The 19,596-nt window shown below is 40.5% G+C and overlaps 1 protein-coding gene across 3 annotated transcripts in view; it reads left to right on the top strand.

The window, feature by feature from the left end:
• Positions 1–19,596, top strand: part of tafa1b (TAFA chemokine like family member 1b) — a 128,687-nt gene that overhangs the window by 106,114 nt on the left and 2,977 nt on the right. Inside the window, exons 4-6 of one of the 3 annotated variants that reach the window (XR_013935319.1) lie at positions 14,604–14,728; positions 15,879–15,970; positions 17,103–18,242. Coding sequence is in view for 1 of the 3 variants with exons in the window: in XM_080462484.1 (XP_080318610.1) it covers positions 14,604–14,728 (125 nt within the window). In the remaining 2 variants the exon portion in view is untranslated. Of the gene's footprint in view, positions 1–14,603; positions 14,729–15,878; positions 15,971–17,102; positions 18,243–19,596 lie in introns of those variants that run through there. The other 2 variants (XR_013935318.1, XM_080462484.1) reach the window with 2 other exon arrangements.

Raw genomic sequence — 19,596 nt, forward strand, 5'->3', positions numbered from 1 at the left:
AGATGGAGCTTTCTCCCCAGGTCCTCGCGTTATTAATGTACCGTCCAGATGAGGAACGATGCCGCAGCCCGGCTCATCTCAACACTCCCTGGGGGACACCTGCTGCCACTGTACCGTACATAGGTTGTGTACCCAGAAAAAAAAAGAATAGCCATTGCTCCGATAGAACAATTCAAAAGTAGATCTTCAGAGGTCATTATGTTTGGACGCTCATACGAAGCCTGGAGGAATGAATGCTTCTTTATCTTTAGCCAAATTTGCAGAAGCAGGCAATCTCTCCAATGTGCTGTATGATTGGTCATTAGCATCAAACTCCAACATCAAAGCGCACAGGGAAGCTCAGCCTCATTGTCGGGTGTTTACTGACTTGTGCAGCCGGGCCACATGGGGTTACTTCAGTTGCTACTGGTAACTGTTTTGGCGGTTATTAATGTAACGACGGCCAGCGTCATGCTCAGCGGGGGTCTGCTGTCAGATTATCCTCAGAGTGGGAATTGATTATTAGCTTTGACAAGGAGAATTACGTCCCAGTTATGTCAGGGCCAACGAGGCTCCAAGTGAAGAACATCCCTTTTAACAAGTTAAACGCTCATATCTCCCCAGCCTCGCCGGACCAATCACATGCACCCAGATTAGGCGCTCATCCCCGCACCGCTGCGTTTATCCCAGTATATGAGACATGTAAGCTCCTCGGCCACAGCTTGGACATGCACACGCATGCATATGCGCTCGTTTACTCGACACATGCATGCCCTCACATGCACGTATGACACTGCTTTGTGTTGTCATGTAGCTGCTAGCGCTAAACTCCTCCAACAAGAGACACACGCAGATGCCCGCTCGCTGCTGATCACTGATGGGGAATGAACCCTTCTGTTTGGCTGCAGGCGTGTATAGCAGAGCATGACAGGTTGTCATGGTACATTTGAGATACATCCAGCGGTGAGGCGGGGGGGGGGGGGCAATAAGTGTAGCAGTTTATGTACATACATTACTGGTCAAACATTATGAGTGGAGTCAGAATGTTAGACATATGCTAGAGTGAGATCAGTTTATTAGGCCTGGGTCATCTTCAATATTAAAAGGATAGATCTGCCTCATTGGATTTACCGTATGTCTGAAAATAGATCTGGTCAGGGTGAGCATGTATGGATGCAAAATCCAGAGCAATTATATGTGAGAATCCCATCCTTATAGTATAATACTTCAGCTCCTCTAAAGTTCTCATATGGTTCCAGAACCTTGTGGTACTGTATGTGATTGGAAGTTTGCAAACCTGCTCCAGATCCTGCCCGAGTTGCTGGACAGAAGGACCACGTTATGCTGAACAACAGAAAACAATAGCTCTTTTCTTGCACTGACAAACACACTCGCTAACAAAACACTCAAATTCTCCTGTATTGGAAAAGATGTTTGCTCCTCTTTGGAGAACTGAAAAATAATCACTCCTTCTCCATCTCAGCCCAACGTCCCACTGCGCCTTCCCACCAACAACGACGTGATTAGACTCTGACCTTTAACCCGATGGGGTGAGGATGTGGCCCTCAGCTGGAGGCGGGTGGTCCCCTTAGTTTTGTTTCTTCTGCAAGCTCCTCTTTTTTTTATTCTTTAAGCAACATCACATGATGTGTCTGTTTATGATGGTGGAGTACGATGTCTGCGGTTATCCAGGAGAAGTAAAGAACTATATCTATAGAACGTGTCACCAGGTGGGTCAAAATGAACACATTTATGTTATGTTTTCCACATTAGAGGAATTATTTGTTAAAATAATCTGTTACTAACCCTAACTAACAACTACACCTGTACATGAAAAACAGATGTAGCTGCTGTTTCTAGTAGATTTCCCTAAATTCCTGTTTGCTGTAGTGCCTCTGCAATCTTGAACTAAGTTTTAACATCGCGATAGCAACATGGAAGACATCAACCTGTATCCACTGTACAGACTAACACCCTGAAATACACATTATCTTATCATATAAAGACTTGGTTGTGTGCGGAAATTTATCAGTCATTCTTTGTTTTCTTGCTGCTTTTTCTAGTTGTCATACATTCATAAATCTGTTTATGAACCACGGACATCCAGCCAATTTAGTCGAGGAGCCCCAGACGAGTCCATTTAATCTTGAGTGAGGCCGATTAATAAATAATAAATATGGCAAAGTAACAACTCAATGCGAAAAAGTTGACATTTAATGCGATATATATTTTTGAAAACATGAAGAAATTGAAAATGTTTCAGAAGGATGAGAGCAATTTAACAAAACGCCATCTATAACAATGTCAATCTAGTGAATGTCAATAAACCATGTCCTCAATTTGCAAATAGATGCATGCTAAAGGCTGTGGGATGCTGCAAATGAAGCCTCGCAGTACGGCTGTGATGCTAATGCGTCTTCATCAATAAGATAGGGAGCTTTCAATGATGTATCATCAGTGATGTATCAGCTCTGGTCTCAGTGTTTGGCTTGATCCTATGTTCTTATTGGAATACTACAGTTTCGACTATATGAATTAGGAAAAGCGAGACATTTACATAAATATTATTTTTAATTTAGAGACTTCGTAATGTCCTCCTCGTGGCTGGAATTGACCCTCTGGTGGAACAGTTCTGGCCGAATAAGTGAATGATAACTTAGACTTGAATGACAAATTAGTACCACATACGATAAGTATCTGGTCAGTAAAATCAAGCACTAACATTCAGTGACCTGCACAACACTAACATTATCCATTGTCCGGGGGACTTCAATTATCTCAATCATGGATGATAACATCAAATGCAAGGTTTTTGTGAAGCATTAGTCTCAAATACCACCATTTTATAGACCGTGTTGTTGCTTAAGCTTTGATGTTCATCTCCCTCTGTAGAGGAATAACAATAATAATCCCAGTTTCATCCCATTAAAACTGAGGTCATACAAGCTCAAAAGCCCTTTGTGGAGAATTTATTTCATGAAATACAGATGAGATACGCATAAAGCCAGTCTCCTTCAAGTCTGCAGGTTCCTCCGTATCTATTACAAATTCAGCAATTCAGAAAGGCCGTGTGATTAGAAAGCTAAACAATATTCTCTGACTGGCTAATCAAACCCCGGCTCAGTGTTTTCTGAAAGGGCCAAAGACTAACGCAGAATAATGACTCTCCCAAGCTGACCTCTGGGTCAGGGGTCGACATCTCAATCCTCCTGTAATTATACGCTTGCTTTATTTGCTCCTCGCTCGTGTGACCCCTTCCAGTACTTCACTGCTGTTGCGCAATAGTTGCCCACGTACCTCTGTCTCATTAAGACAGATGGTTTCTTCTTTTTCTCAACCAACAAGTTCACTGCATTCCCTGCTTTAAATGAGGAACACTTGTACAGCGTCTTCTCATTTACACGCTTGTAAGAGGGATGAATTGCTGATTTATTTGCCTTTTTGTGCAAACGTTGAATATTCTGGGAGGTTGTAAACAACTAAATCAGTGTTTCCCACAAGATGAATAATTTGCAGTGATGGCTTTATAAGCACAACATTAGAAAGATTTCATGAAAAAGCTTTGTATTTTTTTGGCTAAACTTCTTCGCTGTGCGTTAAGAATTTGCACAATATGTGGGAGAAATAGTTTTGCTTTTGTTTTTGCTTTGAAGTGGATTGTACAATTCATTTCAACATGATAATTTTTAGAAAGCATCAATTCTCTGTATTTTCAATCACATTTATATTAGAGGTGCTATTTGAACTAAACATGATCAAAATGTAGCGTAGGCTGCAGAGGTTAACTCCAAATCCTAAAGGTTGAAAGCTCAGACTTTAGAGTCGATTGCATATCATAAACCGGATTTTTTACAAGAATGATATCTTGTTTGGGCACCTGCTTCAGGCCCAGCAGTAACAGGAAGTACAATCAGACAAATTAAATGCAATCGATGCGGCAAGTGAACAGGTGCAGCGCTGCTTTAAGAAAACAAGGCCAATCAGAAGAAAATTGAAATTTGGTTCAGAGTTCATTATTGAGAGAGAATATAAGGCTTGTTTCAGCTGACAGAAGCTCAACTGAATTCCTCCGTAATACAATGGTAATATTAGCCTGAGAAAAGCTTTTTAACTATTAGAAATTTGAAAATGAGCAAATCTCTTCACAAGATTATTGTTTTTTAGAAATACATTCAGCTGCATCTGCATTTGAAACAATTCAACTTTGATGCTCTTTGGCAAAATAAAAAAAGAAGAAACAGGTAAACTAAACTATGATAAAATAGCCAGTATGGCTTGTTAAGCATTTCACAGCCTTCTTAACTGGTTGATAGGAATATATAGAAAATATATTTGAGGGGGAGGAGTAAATAACTTTTTTACTTCTTTCTACTCCTTTTCGTTCATAAAAATGTAGATCAAGAGGATTGTGTTGTTTCTTTGTTTTTGTTCGTTCATTCATTCATTCATTCATTCATTCATTCATTCATCTAGTTAGCGACTGTGACATCTTTTACAGTAAAACAACTCTGTAACATTATTTTAAACATTCAGAGCAATGTGATTAATGTGATTAACTGATAATAAATTACCGTAATTTCACAGCTGATTTTTACTGTATATGGTAAAACTGCACAATTTAAGGTGAAAATATATTTTGTATTGGAAACAGTGATTTTTTTTCCAATAACAGTGCTCTTTCTTACACACCTATTTCACACCAGCTGTGAATCGGCTCCGTTTTTGTTTTTTTCCATCATATGTGCATCTGGAGTTCCTACCAGCTGTGTTTCAGTGGGTAAATCCTTTCCTTGTGTTTTTTTTTTTTTTATTTGCTCCTGATTTGTGCTCTGTGTCAGCTTGGTACGAAATAAATTGTGCTGTCATCATCACCATCATCATCATCTGGTGGGTATCGCTGCCAATTTTACGATAAATTAATAATACTATGCCTTTGACCTATTTTAGGTTAGTATACCGTAAACATGGTTCGCCGTAATTGCCTGCAATTTTTTTACAGTGTACATGCAGGCAGCAGGATCCTGATTGAAGCTTTAAACCCGCCAATGACCCCATGAGCTTAAATAACACATGGTTGCTGATACAAATGATAAAAACAACATGTAAAATACAATTTTGGGAGTCTATACCATTACAAAGGAAGATATCTAAGAGATTTAGAACAAGAACTGATATAACCTGGTGAAGGTAAAACATTTTGGTTTTAAAAATAGACAGCACGAGAGAAAATGAGACTAAAAAAACTCTAAACCTGCACGTTAAATACAGTTTTTTCAGATATCTGAAAGAAAATATGATACACAAGCAAAACAGTTGTATGTAGATGGATGCTGAATTCAGTTTTCACACTTTTCTCAGATGCTTTGATAAAGGCAGCTTTGCTTCAAAACACATCGCTGGTTGATAAAGTCCTTAATAGATGTTTACTGATGAAAATGCCACTATAATCTGTCCTTGTCAATTGAGGATGTTGTCCTGTCCTGTCCTGTCTGCTGCTTGCCTGCTTGAAAAGCTTTTCCCTCTCAGTTACTGCAGCAACCCACTTCAGGCATGTGTTTTGGCCAGGAAAGCTTCTAAGTCTATGTTTTGCTTCAGTTAAAACTCACCAGCCCTTAAATATGTTGGATCTGAACCAGTCTGTACAGAATAAGAAGTGCGGCTTGACTTTTCTCCCCAAACTGTAGATTTTACCCCAAGAGCTAAATGTCAGAATTTGAAGTTACATTGCCTTCAGGTCCAGATCTTCACTGGTGACGATTTTAAGTGATTCATCTCATCAGAAAAAACACACAGACCCGCTGACGTCGCGACAAAGCTGTTGCTTTGCTGTGATTCATTTAAAGTGCTTCAAGCATTGTGTGGTCGCTCTAAGTTTAAATAAAAAAAAAAAAAGCCATACCAAAAACATTAACTATTCATTGAGCCCACAGACACGTCCTCACATTTTGACACAGACAGAAATCAATTCTCCTTCTCATTCGTCAAGGTGTTCAAACATCCTGCTACCTGGCAGGAACGTGTCAGCGAGTTCAATCCATCACAAAACCCACTCACCGCTGATCTGACAGATGCACTTGTAAAAGGGTCCATCGCTTCATGTTTTTCAATCAATTCAAGTCCTCCTCTCAGTTGTTTGTCCATCAAAGATAAAGACTCCTGCCCGCTACATTGCTAACATCTTGAATCAAACATTTTTTTTTTTTCCATTCCTTGTTTGTTGATTATGCCGAGCCCATCTGTCATCTTTGACAGCCTGCTGCAGCTACTTTGTGCTAACATGAGAGAGTTGTGTTAATTGGTGCCGGTGTTTTAAATCACATCAAGGACCTTCATCTTGTATACAGATGGGTCTGAAATGTTATCTCAAAGGGAGATTCAGGACAACGGTCAACTGTAAGCCCCCCCCCCACCACAACCCCCACCCCCCGACACTGAGGAGTAAAGTTTGCTGATGTTGGAACAAAGGTTATACCCTCCATGCTGACGATTGCACAGGGAGTAGTTAAGTGAAACGACTGCTGGAGGTCAGTGGTCACCAGAGAGTGATGCATGGATCCCAGCCCAGAGATGGCTCCTCTCCAGTGGTCAAGGTCAAAGCCAGATGTCCTGGCCCGAGAACAGCCATGAACACTTCAGGTTTTAATCAATCTGCTTTTTTCTTCTTGTAATTGGCAGATAATGTTGGTCATTAAGAGCAAGTTTTCAGATGAGCTTTATAAGTCTCTCAAATGGAGTAATAAAGATAATGAAGGCAAAGATTAAATTTGAGCATTAATATTGGAACTGTGTTTTATAGTCACTGCTCCTTCAGGTTTCACTTGAACAAATTAGATGCGTACAGTAGCTGCATCAGTATCAGTTAGATACACAGAAACTCCGTATCTAATTCAGCTCCAAAAACCTTCTTGAGCTTTAGGTGGTTTTTTGGGTTTTTTCTCAAGTTTTTATTTATGAAAACAAAAAAAATTCCCAAAGGAACATTAACAAACCATAGAACAATGTATGATGTATTCCCAGAAGAGCTTTAGGTTTTTATGGTTTCTAACAGGTTTGTCGTCGTCGTCGTCCCTGTAACTGAAATGAGTTTAACAAATAAGCACTTTGTAGTTACTTTTTTTTTTTTTTTTTAAAGCTGAAGTCACTATAATTAAATAAGAAAAACGTTTTCACAAATAGACACCAAGATGGAAATCCCCTAGCTTATTGATTATATCAGAAATAGAGTCCGTTGAATTTTCAATGTGTAATATTTTTGGAGCAGAAGGCTGAACAACAACTAAAGCATGGTGGGAAATGATTGTGAGAATCAGAATACACTCATCCACCATAAATCACACACACACACCACATGTGTACATGCATACATATCGGCACATACATAAATATATACATACAAATGCATCTATGCGTACACGCTAATTTCATATAAGCATACATGAACATTTCAGGTATCTCGGGTTCCATTCAAATTTCATTATTAAAATGTAACTTTTTTTTTTACCAGTATTATGTTTATAGACGTTTGAGAATTTCATTTTCACACTTATATTATAGGATACTTTAATAAAGCAGCCTTCTGCATTAATACAAGAAGAATGTGATGTCAATGAAGTTGTTTTAATGTATGTTGGTGTTTCCTAACTCACATTTCATGCATCCATCTTCTTCACGGCTCTATGAAAGAGTATAAGAGCAGATCCCAGCTGACTATGTTAACGCAGGATACTCTTCCGATAAGCACACTCATATCCATACCTTTGGGGACATCAGTTATTGACCCATGTTAGATAATATAAATCAAAAAATAGTATGTCCCAAAAGTTAAATACCATATTTAACATTCTTAAAAAATGTCACATTTTCCTTCCTAATTGAATTCTAATTAAGGTCCAGTCTAGGCTGTTCTCCCTTTGCACTGGAGGTTTCAGGCTTCTACATCATGCCTGAAATGCTGTAGAATTAGATAAAAAGAGTGAGCAGAGAAGCTTCCGTCTTTTGAAAAAAATTATGAAAAAAGAAAAACTGCCTTCATGAAAACAGCTTTTTTTGCAGAGTGAAGGTTAAATCTAATGCTCACTATGCAGGGTTATGTTGAAAAACACATCATTGCAGGGAAGTGTGGTTTAGATTTATGTCCAAACTGAATATTCATAGTCTTGGGCTTTGATGTGCATTCCCAATAAGTACACTGTAAAAAAAAGAAAAAGAAAAAAAAAAAAGAAAGAAAGTGCATATGTTTTACATCACTTTCACACACAGCTCAAGTGCCAAAAAAACAAACAGGAAAAACTGTATTAATAAACATCATGGGAGAAACCTTCAAAAAGCTCCTTTGTTAGGAGGAATTCAAGACTGTGATTCATTGTTTGAACAAAGGAACATTATCATTGACATTACCATGACATTTGTTTTTCAGAAAATTTATTTACTTTCTGACCGATGTTCCAAGTTGATTCACAGTTTTTTGTTCCTAATGATTGATGACAATTTGGAGGATTGGGTTTTTAATGCACACACAATTTAAAAAAGATGCATTTGAGGTAAACCAGGGATTCTTTTACTTGCCTGCTTGTCCTGTGATGAACTGGTGACCTGTCCAGAGTATATTCTGCCTTTGCCCAGAGTCAGTTCACTTTAGCTTTTGTACTCAAGTTATATATAAAAGAAAAATAATAATCCAAATTCTCTTCCTGTTATTGAGGTAAACTGGTTCACTGAGTAATTTTGATAAATTTTTTGTTCTTTAGATTTTCGAGGTCTTGGCTCAGCCTTGGTGGCACAGTGGTTAGCGCTCTCACCTCACAGCAAGATGGTTGTGGGTTCAAGTATGGCCTAGGGCCTTTCTGTGTGGAGTTTGCATATTCTCTGCGCGGGTTTCCTCCGGGTACTCCAGTTTCCTCGAACAGTCCAAAAACATGCTGTGAGGTCAATTGGAGATGTTAAATTGTGATGTCATTGTGAGTGTGTGGTTCCCTGTCACTGTGTTTGCCCTGTGACAGACTGGTGACCTGTCCAGGGTCTATCCTGGGATCGGCTCCAGCGCCCTGCAACCATGAACTGGACGGCTCAGTCTCGGAGCTTAATGTCTTGTCTTGTCTTGTCTGATGCTCTGGTTTTGGTCTTGACTGGGTCTCAGGTTAGACGGTTTTGACTGACACTACTTTTGACACAAGTATTTGGAAGTTTACTTATTAAAAGTAAAGAATGGAAGTTTCTTCAGAGGTCACCTCAGCGGATTATCTGCCACCGTCGCATTCTCTATCTACTGCACGAGGAGGAGAATCTCCTGAGGTTTCCGTCTTCTCCTCCGCCCTGGCAGCTCCATCTCTTACATCCTTTGTCAAATATGTGTCCCAACATCTCAACCTGGCTTCTCTAACTTTCACCATCTGCACCTCCAGGGCAGCTTCCTGCTCCTTACATGCAGCTACAGTCTTCAAATCAAACAGCATCGCAGGTCTCACTGCTGTCTGGTAAACTTTCCCTTCCAGTCCTGCTAAATTTTGTCACACATCAGGTTTGACACTCACTTGACTCTGAACTCTGTTTCAACTGCCTCCCTCTCATTCACGCACATTTATTTTGTCTTGTCACTACTGACCTTCAATCCTCTGGATATTTTGCCACCTCTGCCGGTGGTTAATACATCAGTTATACATCTCCACTTAATGCTATCGCTGTAGAAATTGATTTTCACATATTTAGATTGCTCATCATAAAAAATGTACTATCTATCAAGTACAAGTGCCGAAAATCAATAATCAAGAACGAAAAAAGGACTGTTAAGCTGATGGGAGAAACTGAAATTATTAACACTGTGCCGCAAAGCAATGGGCAAACAGATGAGATAAAGAATTCTATCAAAGGGATACCTTGAGCCATTAAAGACGGCCTTTATTTAGACTGTGCGCTTGTACACATGATCTATTTTTCATGTGTACGTGTTTTGGAGGAGGAAGAATGAGGTGCATTCACTTCTGCAAGGTACAGTAAATATCATTCAACTTTCATGCAAAGCGGCGCTCATGCAAGGCAGCATTTTAATCTTCAACCTCTTTTTTCCTTTCAAACTCCCAGTCCCATTTTTTTTCACCTTTCTTTCTGGTTCCATTCAGAGGAATTGATTTTTGTTTTGCAGGTACCACTTTACCATTTTTCGATTTCGAGTGAACTCAGCATTTGTATTGCTGGAAATAAATCCTCCTCGGTTGGTGGTATAATGAAAAACAACTTTTTGCCCCCCCATTCTTCCACTCGCTCACCAGATTTGAGAGGAAAGGAGCTAAACAGAGATGCAGCAGTAGCACATCAAGATCACTCAATAAAGATTATTAAACATAACTCCTCGCTGTGTCGTAATTTTCCACTTAAAAAGGACTTCCTGCACAGTTTTGCTGTTGCACCTGAAACACAGCTCAGTATAAACATGATTAAAGATGTGAAATGCATATTTAGCTCATGAATGAGAAGACGGCGAGAGGGGGGAAAAAGGCTAGAGGGAGCACAGTGGATGATGGCCCAACACATAATTAGTGGATAAAGTAAACAGCCCTCGGGGAAGCCAAAGGCCGGATTCACAACTGGTGAGTGGATGCTCTCATTCTGGCATCCTCGGTATCCTTGGGGCTCACGGAGAGAAAAGCAAAGCAGGAAGCAACAAAACGCAGAAGTCGGTGAATAGCAGTGGGGTGTGATCGCTGGTCCAGCCTTTTCCCGGTGTCTGCCTTTGTGTGTGTGTGTGTGTGTGTGTGTGTGTGTGTGTGTGTGTGTGTGTGTGTGTGTGTGTGTGTGTGTGTGTGTGTGTGTGTGTGTGTGTGTGTGTGTGTGTGTGTGTGTGTGTGTGTGTGTGTGTGTGTGTGTGTGTGTGTGTGTGTGAGCACACTCTGTGCTGCCAGGGACTGCACTTTAACAGTCTTCCTCCATCAGTTAGAGGCTGCATGTTGCTCACACTCACAATTGATTGGTGGTTCGTCTGTAACCCTGGCAACAAATGCTGTAGACAAAAAAAAAGTGTTGCTTTTTTTCTCCATGCCGTTTAGAAAAAGAAATGGTTTGGAAAATGAAATGATACTGGTTTAGCAGCTATACAGTAATTTGACCTTCACATCCTCTTTATGTCAACAGGATAAAAGGAGAGATGCTCTTTGCCGACTTTAACCGTAAATGTGAAAAAAACGTACTGGCTGCATGAAGAAGAAAAAAAAAAATAGAACCTGTTGGGGGAACAGATGACTTACCTGAAAGAAAACACTTTGAAGTTTTCCCGTCTGCCGTCTGAGCGCTCCGAAGGAGGAGTAGAAAAACAAAAACTTTCTCAAACATCATGGTTAATAAATGAAACTGAAGTTGACTTTGAAGGAGCGGTGCAGGCGTGTGCTGTGACTCTAAATGAGGAATTTACTCTGAGACGTATGGATATACCAGCAAACAAAACAGCTGATAAAATATACATACAGTTAGAAGCAACTAAAAAGAGTGCTTTCAGGTGTATCAAGACGCCTTCATGTCCTTGAGTGTTGTCCTTATCTAACTTTATTTTGAAATGGTCAAAATGTAGCCTATATTTTCCCCCTTCATCGGTCCACATTTAGTACCCCATAACCTGCAGAGGGGATAACGATCACTGCTTCACTTCACCAATCTCAGCTGGACCACAAAGTGGCCATACGGGAGCTTTACCTCAGTGAAATATACGTATTGAAGCAACGTAAAGCGCCCCGGCTGAGAGAAATTAGATTCTCTGGTCTGGTTAAACTAAAGGACGAATCGTGCTTTAATTAATTTATTCTCCGAAAGAAACCAAGTGGCATTCATCCCCTGCCAAATTCTACCCAAATAGCCAATGCGGTAGTGTAATGTAAATGACGCTGGTGAGACATGAGGGCTGGTGATAGTTAATGGAAAGCAAAGTGTTCATTCACAGTAAGAATCTGCCCCTCCACAATGAAGATGGCAGACTGGTATAAGGTTTGCAATCTAAATGGACAATAACAGTACAGAGTGAAAACAGTAAGCCCTCACTTTACTGGGCTGACACAAAACCGGTGAACACAATTTGCTAAAAGGTTTCCAAATATCTCAAAACCTTTGCAAATTCCTCAGCGGTCATGTGATCTTACAAACGTGTCTCTTCAGTTTTCATAAAATGGCTTCAAAGGTGTTGCAAATAAATCTCAAACAATTCCCTATTTAATGTCCGTGAAAGAATAAGTGCAAGAAAATTGCGTTGACTTTGCGAGTCTGGTTTTCATCCAGGTCAGGCCTTCAATCAGTTGCTCCTGAACACTTTTTGTTAGTGTTGTTTTGCTTCATTTCTGATGACAAAGTCTTTACTGATGAAGTGAGAGATCTCATTTATTTGATCATGAATTCTCAGTTGTCTCACACAACATTTGCACATCTTTTGCAAGATACTCACAAGCAACCGTCACATCTGGCAAAAGGTCTTGTGAACACTGCGCGAGTATCTTGCGACAGGAATGCAAACTCCAGACAAATTCCGACCCAATTCACTTGGATAGTGCAACATTCAAGGAGCAAACTCGAAATACCGATTTAGTGTAATTTCAAACTGTAAATTGCTGCTTATCTGGGGATTTTCTTGCAATTTTTGTTAATGAGACGCAAATTGTCGCAGTTAAGTGGGAAACAGGCTTAAAGAACAACCCTGTGAATGGCCAATGTCCTGACTTAAGCCCATAAAAAACACCTCTGGAAATAGAACTAAGTAAACAGAGAGTCTGCTAAGAAGGTTGGAAAGTCCTTTCCCAGTTCTGGTCTGCAAAGATTTTTTACTTTATGCGTCAACTAGTCACAGCGAAATGGGCTTTGACTGATTATACAGGTTAATTCGTTCTCAGTTTATTTCCTACTTCTAAGAGTCATTTTCATATGTTTGACATACTCCGTACATTATGTCATTTGTGTACATTTTTGGACTTTGAGAGAGAATGAGAATGTTTTTCCATTACATATATTTCATATATGATGTTGATCCAGTCATCAACAGTGAGGGGAGAATGACTAAGCCACTTTATGGTCATAGCGTTTTTGCTTGCCAGCAGCATCAGGGTATTTGCTTTACACTAACACTGGATATGAAAAGGTGACTTCAGGAACAAAATGACAATTTGGAATCAGAATCACCATGTACAGAACGTTAAATTGTGGTTTTGGACAATTTGACCAACACACTTTAAAATAAGTATCTAATAAAGGACTGACTCACTGCACATAGCAAATACATTTTTAATTTTGTTTATTTGAAAAGATTTTCGATTCGGGCCACAAAATGAATGGTGAAAAAAAAGTCTTAATGTGTGTCACATCTTGTTACAGTGGAGCAACTTGCTTTGATAGAAAACTCAGAAACTGGTAAGCAAATGACTGATTATTGTTTTTTTTGAACAGTTTGAAGGTAGATCTTCTGTATATGGATCGCCATTAACAAATTATTTGTAGATTTCAGGTTTTTTTTTAATCTTATTTTGCCTTTGTCTGAAATAGCAGATGGCCATTAAAACTGAAGCAAAGTTGGTGATGCTGGTAACCAACAGACAACAAAAAATATGTTTATGTAACCTTAACAGTTTCTCACATCATATTTTAGAGAATTTAGATGTTTGAGATGAACTCTGTATTCTAGTTCTTTTTTCATTGTTGGAAGGTCAAATTAAAAGGCCATATCAGAAATGTAGAGGTTTAAGGAGGATATTTTCTTACTGAGTCAGTAAACCACACAGCGTTAAGAGGATACATATGTACTGTGGTAAGTTAATTAGATGGGCATGCAGTGTAGGTAAACAACTGTTTATTTATTTAGTTGCCCTCTGGATGATGTCTGGAGGCTTTCTTCAGGGGTGACTCACATATCATGAAAGGTGTTTTCTACTAACCTGAAACAGAACAACTATATTTTTAGAATTTTCCCAAGAACCGACACGCACGCACACACACACACACACACACACACACACAGTAGCTGGAGAAATAAGGGGGAGAGAGGGAGATCTTGATGAGAAGATGAGAACATATTTGTTTTTGTCAAATAGCTGGAGGAAGAATTCAGTCAATGTTAATGAGTGGCAATTAGTTTTGATTAAAAAATGAGATTGCTCCCCTACATGCGATGCAGCTATATCAAAACAAAATAATGATTAATTTCTGTTGGTACAAGACATTATTGTCAACAGCAAAAGTACTCATGCAGCAACGATACAATTGCTCTGAGGCCGAAGAGGAGGAAAAACATTCATTTAGAGACACGGCTGGGTGTTCCTCGGGAGATGCTCGTAATGTAGTGTGTGGGTGCTCGTGTACGTGCGCTCACATAAAAGTGTGTCTGCGTACGAAATGAACATAAAATGGATTTGCGTGGGAGGTTTCTGCATGTGTGATTTCTCCCACATTCCACAGAGTAATCCTTATGTTTTTAAATTGTGAGTCATTATTATTTATTTAGGGTTTAATGCTCGTTTAATGTTCATTTGATTCTACCTTTAAACACAGTTTATTTTTATGTTTTAAACTTCGGAATCTTTAGCTCCTCATTTCCAGTACTTGGAGCTCTGCGGCTGTGTATTGAACTAACCTCCTCTGTCTATGACTCTGTTCATCCTTCGCAGCGTCCATCGTAATTGGGAAGTGGTGGTGTGAGATGGAGCCGTGTTTGGAGGGGGAAGAGTGTAAGACTTTGCCCGACAACTCTGGATGGATGTGCTCCTCTGGGAACAAAATCAAGACCACAAGGGTGAGACCTCACACGCACCTCAGCGTTCATTTGCACGGGCACATCTCCACTCACAAAATACACAATATCCACTTGTGCATATGCTTGTTCTGGTACGGTTGAGCATCTTTTGATGAGAATGTTCAAACGGTATCCGCATGTCCCACCACTGCACACTCACACCAGACAGATTCATAATTAGCCTCCCCGCATTCGGATTTTCAACGAGCGGTATCAAAGTATTTTGTATAAATGCTTTAACAAAGCTTGCTGCTTCTGCCGTCACCGATCCATGAAACAGAACCTGCACGTAAAATGAGGACGAGCACAAATTCTACCATATGGAGATTAATGAGGAAGCACATCTGAGCTACTTGTATAACAAGATTGGTCCTGTTGGGTATAAGCAGCCGATCTAAGGGGCCATAGTAGTAAAGAGTAGAGATAAAGCGGGCAGTAAACAAACAGGTGGGCTCTGCCTCGGGCCACACTCCTCTCAACTCCTCTCAGAGATAAAGTTAACGGCCACTCTGCTCCCCCCGCTGCCTCTCGGCTCTGTAAACTTACTCCGAATGCGACATGCAAAAATAATGAAGGGAGTTAAGTTCTCGAAGCCGGCGGTGACAGGTTGATCACCTGATTTGTATTCACTTAATTGATCCACCCCGCCCCCTCCCTTTTAGAGCTCGGTGACAATGACTGTGAATAGAGGCAGAGACTAATGTGATGGAAGGGAAACAGGGAGCCGCCAATGAAGGTTAGACCACACGGGGCCTCCCAAGGTTGTAGTGTAGATTTATACGCCAGCCAATAGACATAAAGCTTTCACAGGGGCCCATCACTGCCCCCAGAGGTTTAGAAATTTCCCACAGAATTTGATTGAATGCCGTCTTGCCAGCCTGCCAAGGTAAGGTGTAGCACTTTGTTCCTTTTAAAGAATGCATCTCTAATTCTTCATTCAGTCCTTTGCACAATTTGAAATAAACACTGAGAGATAATTGTCTTTCACCCTGTAGCAAATTTCCTGCAACACAGAAGGGGGAAAAAATAAAAGGCGAAAGCTGTGGTCTCTTAATAAACTCTTAACAGAAGAGGGCCCATTAGGTCAGGCCTGAAGCTGCTTTTCAACCCAATACACACGTGTCCTTTTTTCTTGACCCTCTCTTTGCAGAACACCCAGCCATACTCCCCTTTTTAGCTTCTGGAAGCAAAATGCAGAGGATGCGTCAACAGAAATTGAGCTGCATTCTTGCTTCTGTAAAGGTTAGTCTTTTTCTTCAGATGTTTTTTCTCTCTCTCTCTTTCTCTCTCTCATCACTGTGAGCGCTGCTTGAGTGTCGGGCAGTAGGAGTGGGACCAACTCATGTTCAATGACTTCCCATTAACCCAAATACTCTGTGCGAAATAATCAAGTGTGTGTTTACATGCTGTGCATGATTAGGCAGGCGTGACACAAATACTGATCGCTCTGCCACCCACTGTAAATATTTATCACCCGGCACAGGCGGTACACGCATAAATAATTAGCAAGTTGCCGTGTTTTCTACAGAAAATTGTGGCGCATGTGCCACTAAACCCTGCCGTGCAGTACATTCATAGAGTACAGTGAAAAGTCACACTCCAGGTCCACTCCTGAGCAGAAGCCTGCTGTCTGTGATCAGTGTGTAATGGCAGGATCAGTGCTGTTTCCTTTCATTGCCTCCTTTGTTCTATGTCCTGCTTTTTTGCTATCGGTCACTGCGGATTTGATTACAGTGGCCTACACCGGTCTGCCAATCCCATTAGGCACTAATCTGTGACATGCTACATGCTGCTCTCTGTGTGTGCCCCTAGTTGTGCATGCACGTCCTCGTTTGATGTGTGTGATACGTCGGTGTTTGTGCCGGTGCACGCGCAAGTCTGCCAGGCAGGCCCGTTTCCTTTTTTGTGTGTGGTTGCGGGCTTCTTATCAGAGGCCACTTGATATCCGGATCCCCCTCTGAGGGTCTTGTTCAAGCAGCTATCAGCGCGCAGCATAGCCCACAGGCTACATGAAAGGCCTTTTATCCTGCACTCTGCTCTCTTTTTTAATCAACATTCCTCATTCACTTGCGTCTCTGGCCAAATTGCCTTATTTGTATTTGTCCTGTTACAAGCTCACAAAATCATATTGCAGTATTTTTTTTATATACTTTGAGCGTTTTTATTTGTCACCTGCCGTGTTTTATTTTGCTCCGAAAAAAGACGAGAGACTGCGGGGCAGCATGCGCACACATTCACACACACACATACACACATACACAAGACTTCTTAGCCATCTTTCTTGAAAAACAAATTGGCATGAAAAGTAAGAAGCCAAACAATACCTACTTCCTGACACCTATGTTTCTTCTTTTTCTTTCTTTATGTCTTTCAGAGAGGGAGCCCTTCATTGCCTGTTCTGTATCAGCAGACAAGGCAGGCCCTTTTGTTTGTGGAAGTCACAGTGAGAGCGAGGCTGGGGAGCATCTTCCAAAACACTCGCCCACCATAGATCTGCATTACCCGCTCCACTGGCTAAATAGATCAGTCCATTTCTGTTCCCTCCAAACAATTATACAACTTAAGAGAGATGGGGAGAATGAGGGACTCTGTAATATAAAAATCTTCTCTCTCACTGATTCTCCTCCTTTTTAAAGAGGAAAAAAATATAATGCTCATTTCACAAACTAACTGTTAGTGTACAGAAATGAATGTAAATATGTTGTTAGTATCAAGGGAGGAATCTGATACCTATTACAACCCTCATTACACTTTACATAAATTTCAGCCACGTTTTGTGATAATTTCACACCGCAACATAACTGGTTATTTGTCTATTATAGTTGTTTTAAAGCATAAATACAGCATTTCCACTATTGAGCGTGAAATTGTTGAGATTAGTGAGTGCAGAGCAATGAATGTAAGTGGATCAGTCCTTTTATCCCATCATCATTTCCACTTTTCCACACCAGCTTGGCCGACAAGATTCGCTCGCCTTTGGGAGAGCCACATGTCCCTTATTAAAAGGAGCACATTGCACTTTTTCAAGCAAAACAACACTCTGTGACGGGATGTAACCCACCTTTGAGATAGTCTGAGAGTAAACGTGACCTGCCGGCAGATGCATCACCATCTAATTTGTCAAATCTTGGGAAGGCACACTGCAGTTGATCAAAATGAACTCGAATCGGTCGTGCCACGCACAGTGTAACCTCACCCGGGAATGATGTGTTCCACCTCTGCCTGACAACACTTCTCCTTCAGCCCTGTATGCAGTCATCATGATGACAAATAGACAATTATTCACAAATGGTGGGAAAGGGTTTTGCTCCATTTTTAAAATTGTCAAATGTCTGCAACTTTAAGCTTGAAAATGCAACCCAAAGTCCCAAAAGTGCCCCCATTGTCATCCTTATGACACATTATACAGGTTTAGGCTGACGGAGTTCATTCCAAGACCTACTGATTAATTTATACTTGTTTTCTTTATTTTCTTTTTTTCATTGTCAATGTCACATTAAATGGATCTTGATGTATTTTGTTGTCTGGAGTCTTCTGTTTTTAGAGGGTGCTGTTTGAAGAGGTTTCTCCACCGGCATGATTGATTTGTTCTGCACTAAACAAGAAAACGGTGGAAAGGAGAGGCTGTGTTTCCGCTGAATTCTTTTGCTCAGGCAATTGTCCTTGGGTCGTTTTGCTAACTGAAGTCTTGGTAAATTGCAGCTTAATGCGGGCCGCAAATTAGAATGCAGATGCCTAAGTTGCCAGCGAGACAGGACAGGCAGAAAATCCTTGAGCGATCCGCCGCTACCTGCTGCACCGCTCAGCTGCAGAGGACGACGAAGAACAGAGGACACTGTTAGTCACACTCTCATTCACGTGGGTTGAAATGACAACATTTGCATACAAGCCCCTCTTCTTCTGCTAACAAACCTCAAGTGAATTGCGTCTGAGATGGAGAGCGATCCTCGGCGGTGCTACCTGTTACTGCTCCTGTTCTGGCGGGGGTAATTTTAAAATGTTGCCAGGAGGTAGATGATACAGATGCAAATGCCGGACAGATGAGCCCACAGGACTACTCTTTAAGGATGATAGGAAGGGAAAAAAGAGCAAATCTCTCACAGTGAAAAGCGCCCTGACAGGACTCAGAAGAACAATGTGAAAGCTATTTAAAGCAAACAAGAAGAACAGCTGTGGTTCCTAAACAGTGCCAAGCAGTCGGTACAGTGCTGTTGCTTCTTTAGGAAGTTTGTGTCAGACAGGTTTTATAACATCTGGTTCAACATGTCATGTAACCTCAATTTTCTATGAGAAATAATGAACAGGATGTTTGAGACAGGTTTTTATAGCTTTGTGAGCTCTCTGGAGCTTTCACATGGACCTTTCAACATATAGGACATTATAGAGTGTGTAAAAAAGAACAGCGAGGAGGAAACCCAGTATATTCTAACCCCAAGCTCACTTTTCATTTGATTTAAAACCTTCTCGTGTCCTGATAACACTACCAGATCTTAAGTGTGTCATTAAAACTCTTGAAATTATTTGTCACACAATGCCAAAATATGGTAATATGTTGTTTTTTTTTAAATACAAACAAACAAGCTGTACAGAATTTAAGCCTATTCATAAAAATGCAATACACTAATATTCGATGCATTTGCACATTGTACTGCTATGCACTTTGTGTGAATTTACATTTAGCAGAATGTGTGATATCAAGTGAGATATATTAACCTCAAGTAGCTACAAGTACATTTAAGGACACACCCTTAGGTAGAAAAAAATAGCTAGCAGCGATAGTGCTGGCAAGCTAACTCCTGAAGCTGCATGAAAGCCATCTGTTATTTATAAGAAGGTACATTGTTTAAGTCCAGGAACAACTTCTTTTC

This window comes from Lipophrys pholis (genome assembly GCF_963383615.2).
Source record: "Lipophrys pholis genome assembly, chromosome: 4".
NCBI lineage: Eukaryota > Metazoa > Chordata > Actinopteri > Blenniiformes > Blenniidae > Lipophrys > Lipophrys pholis.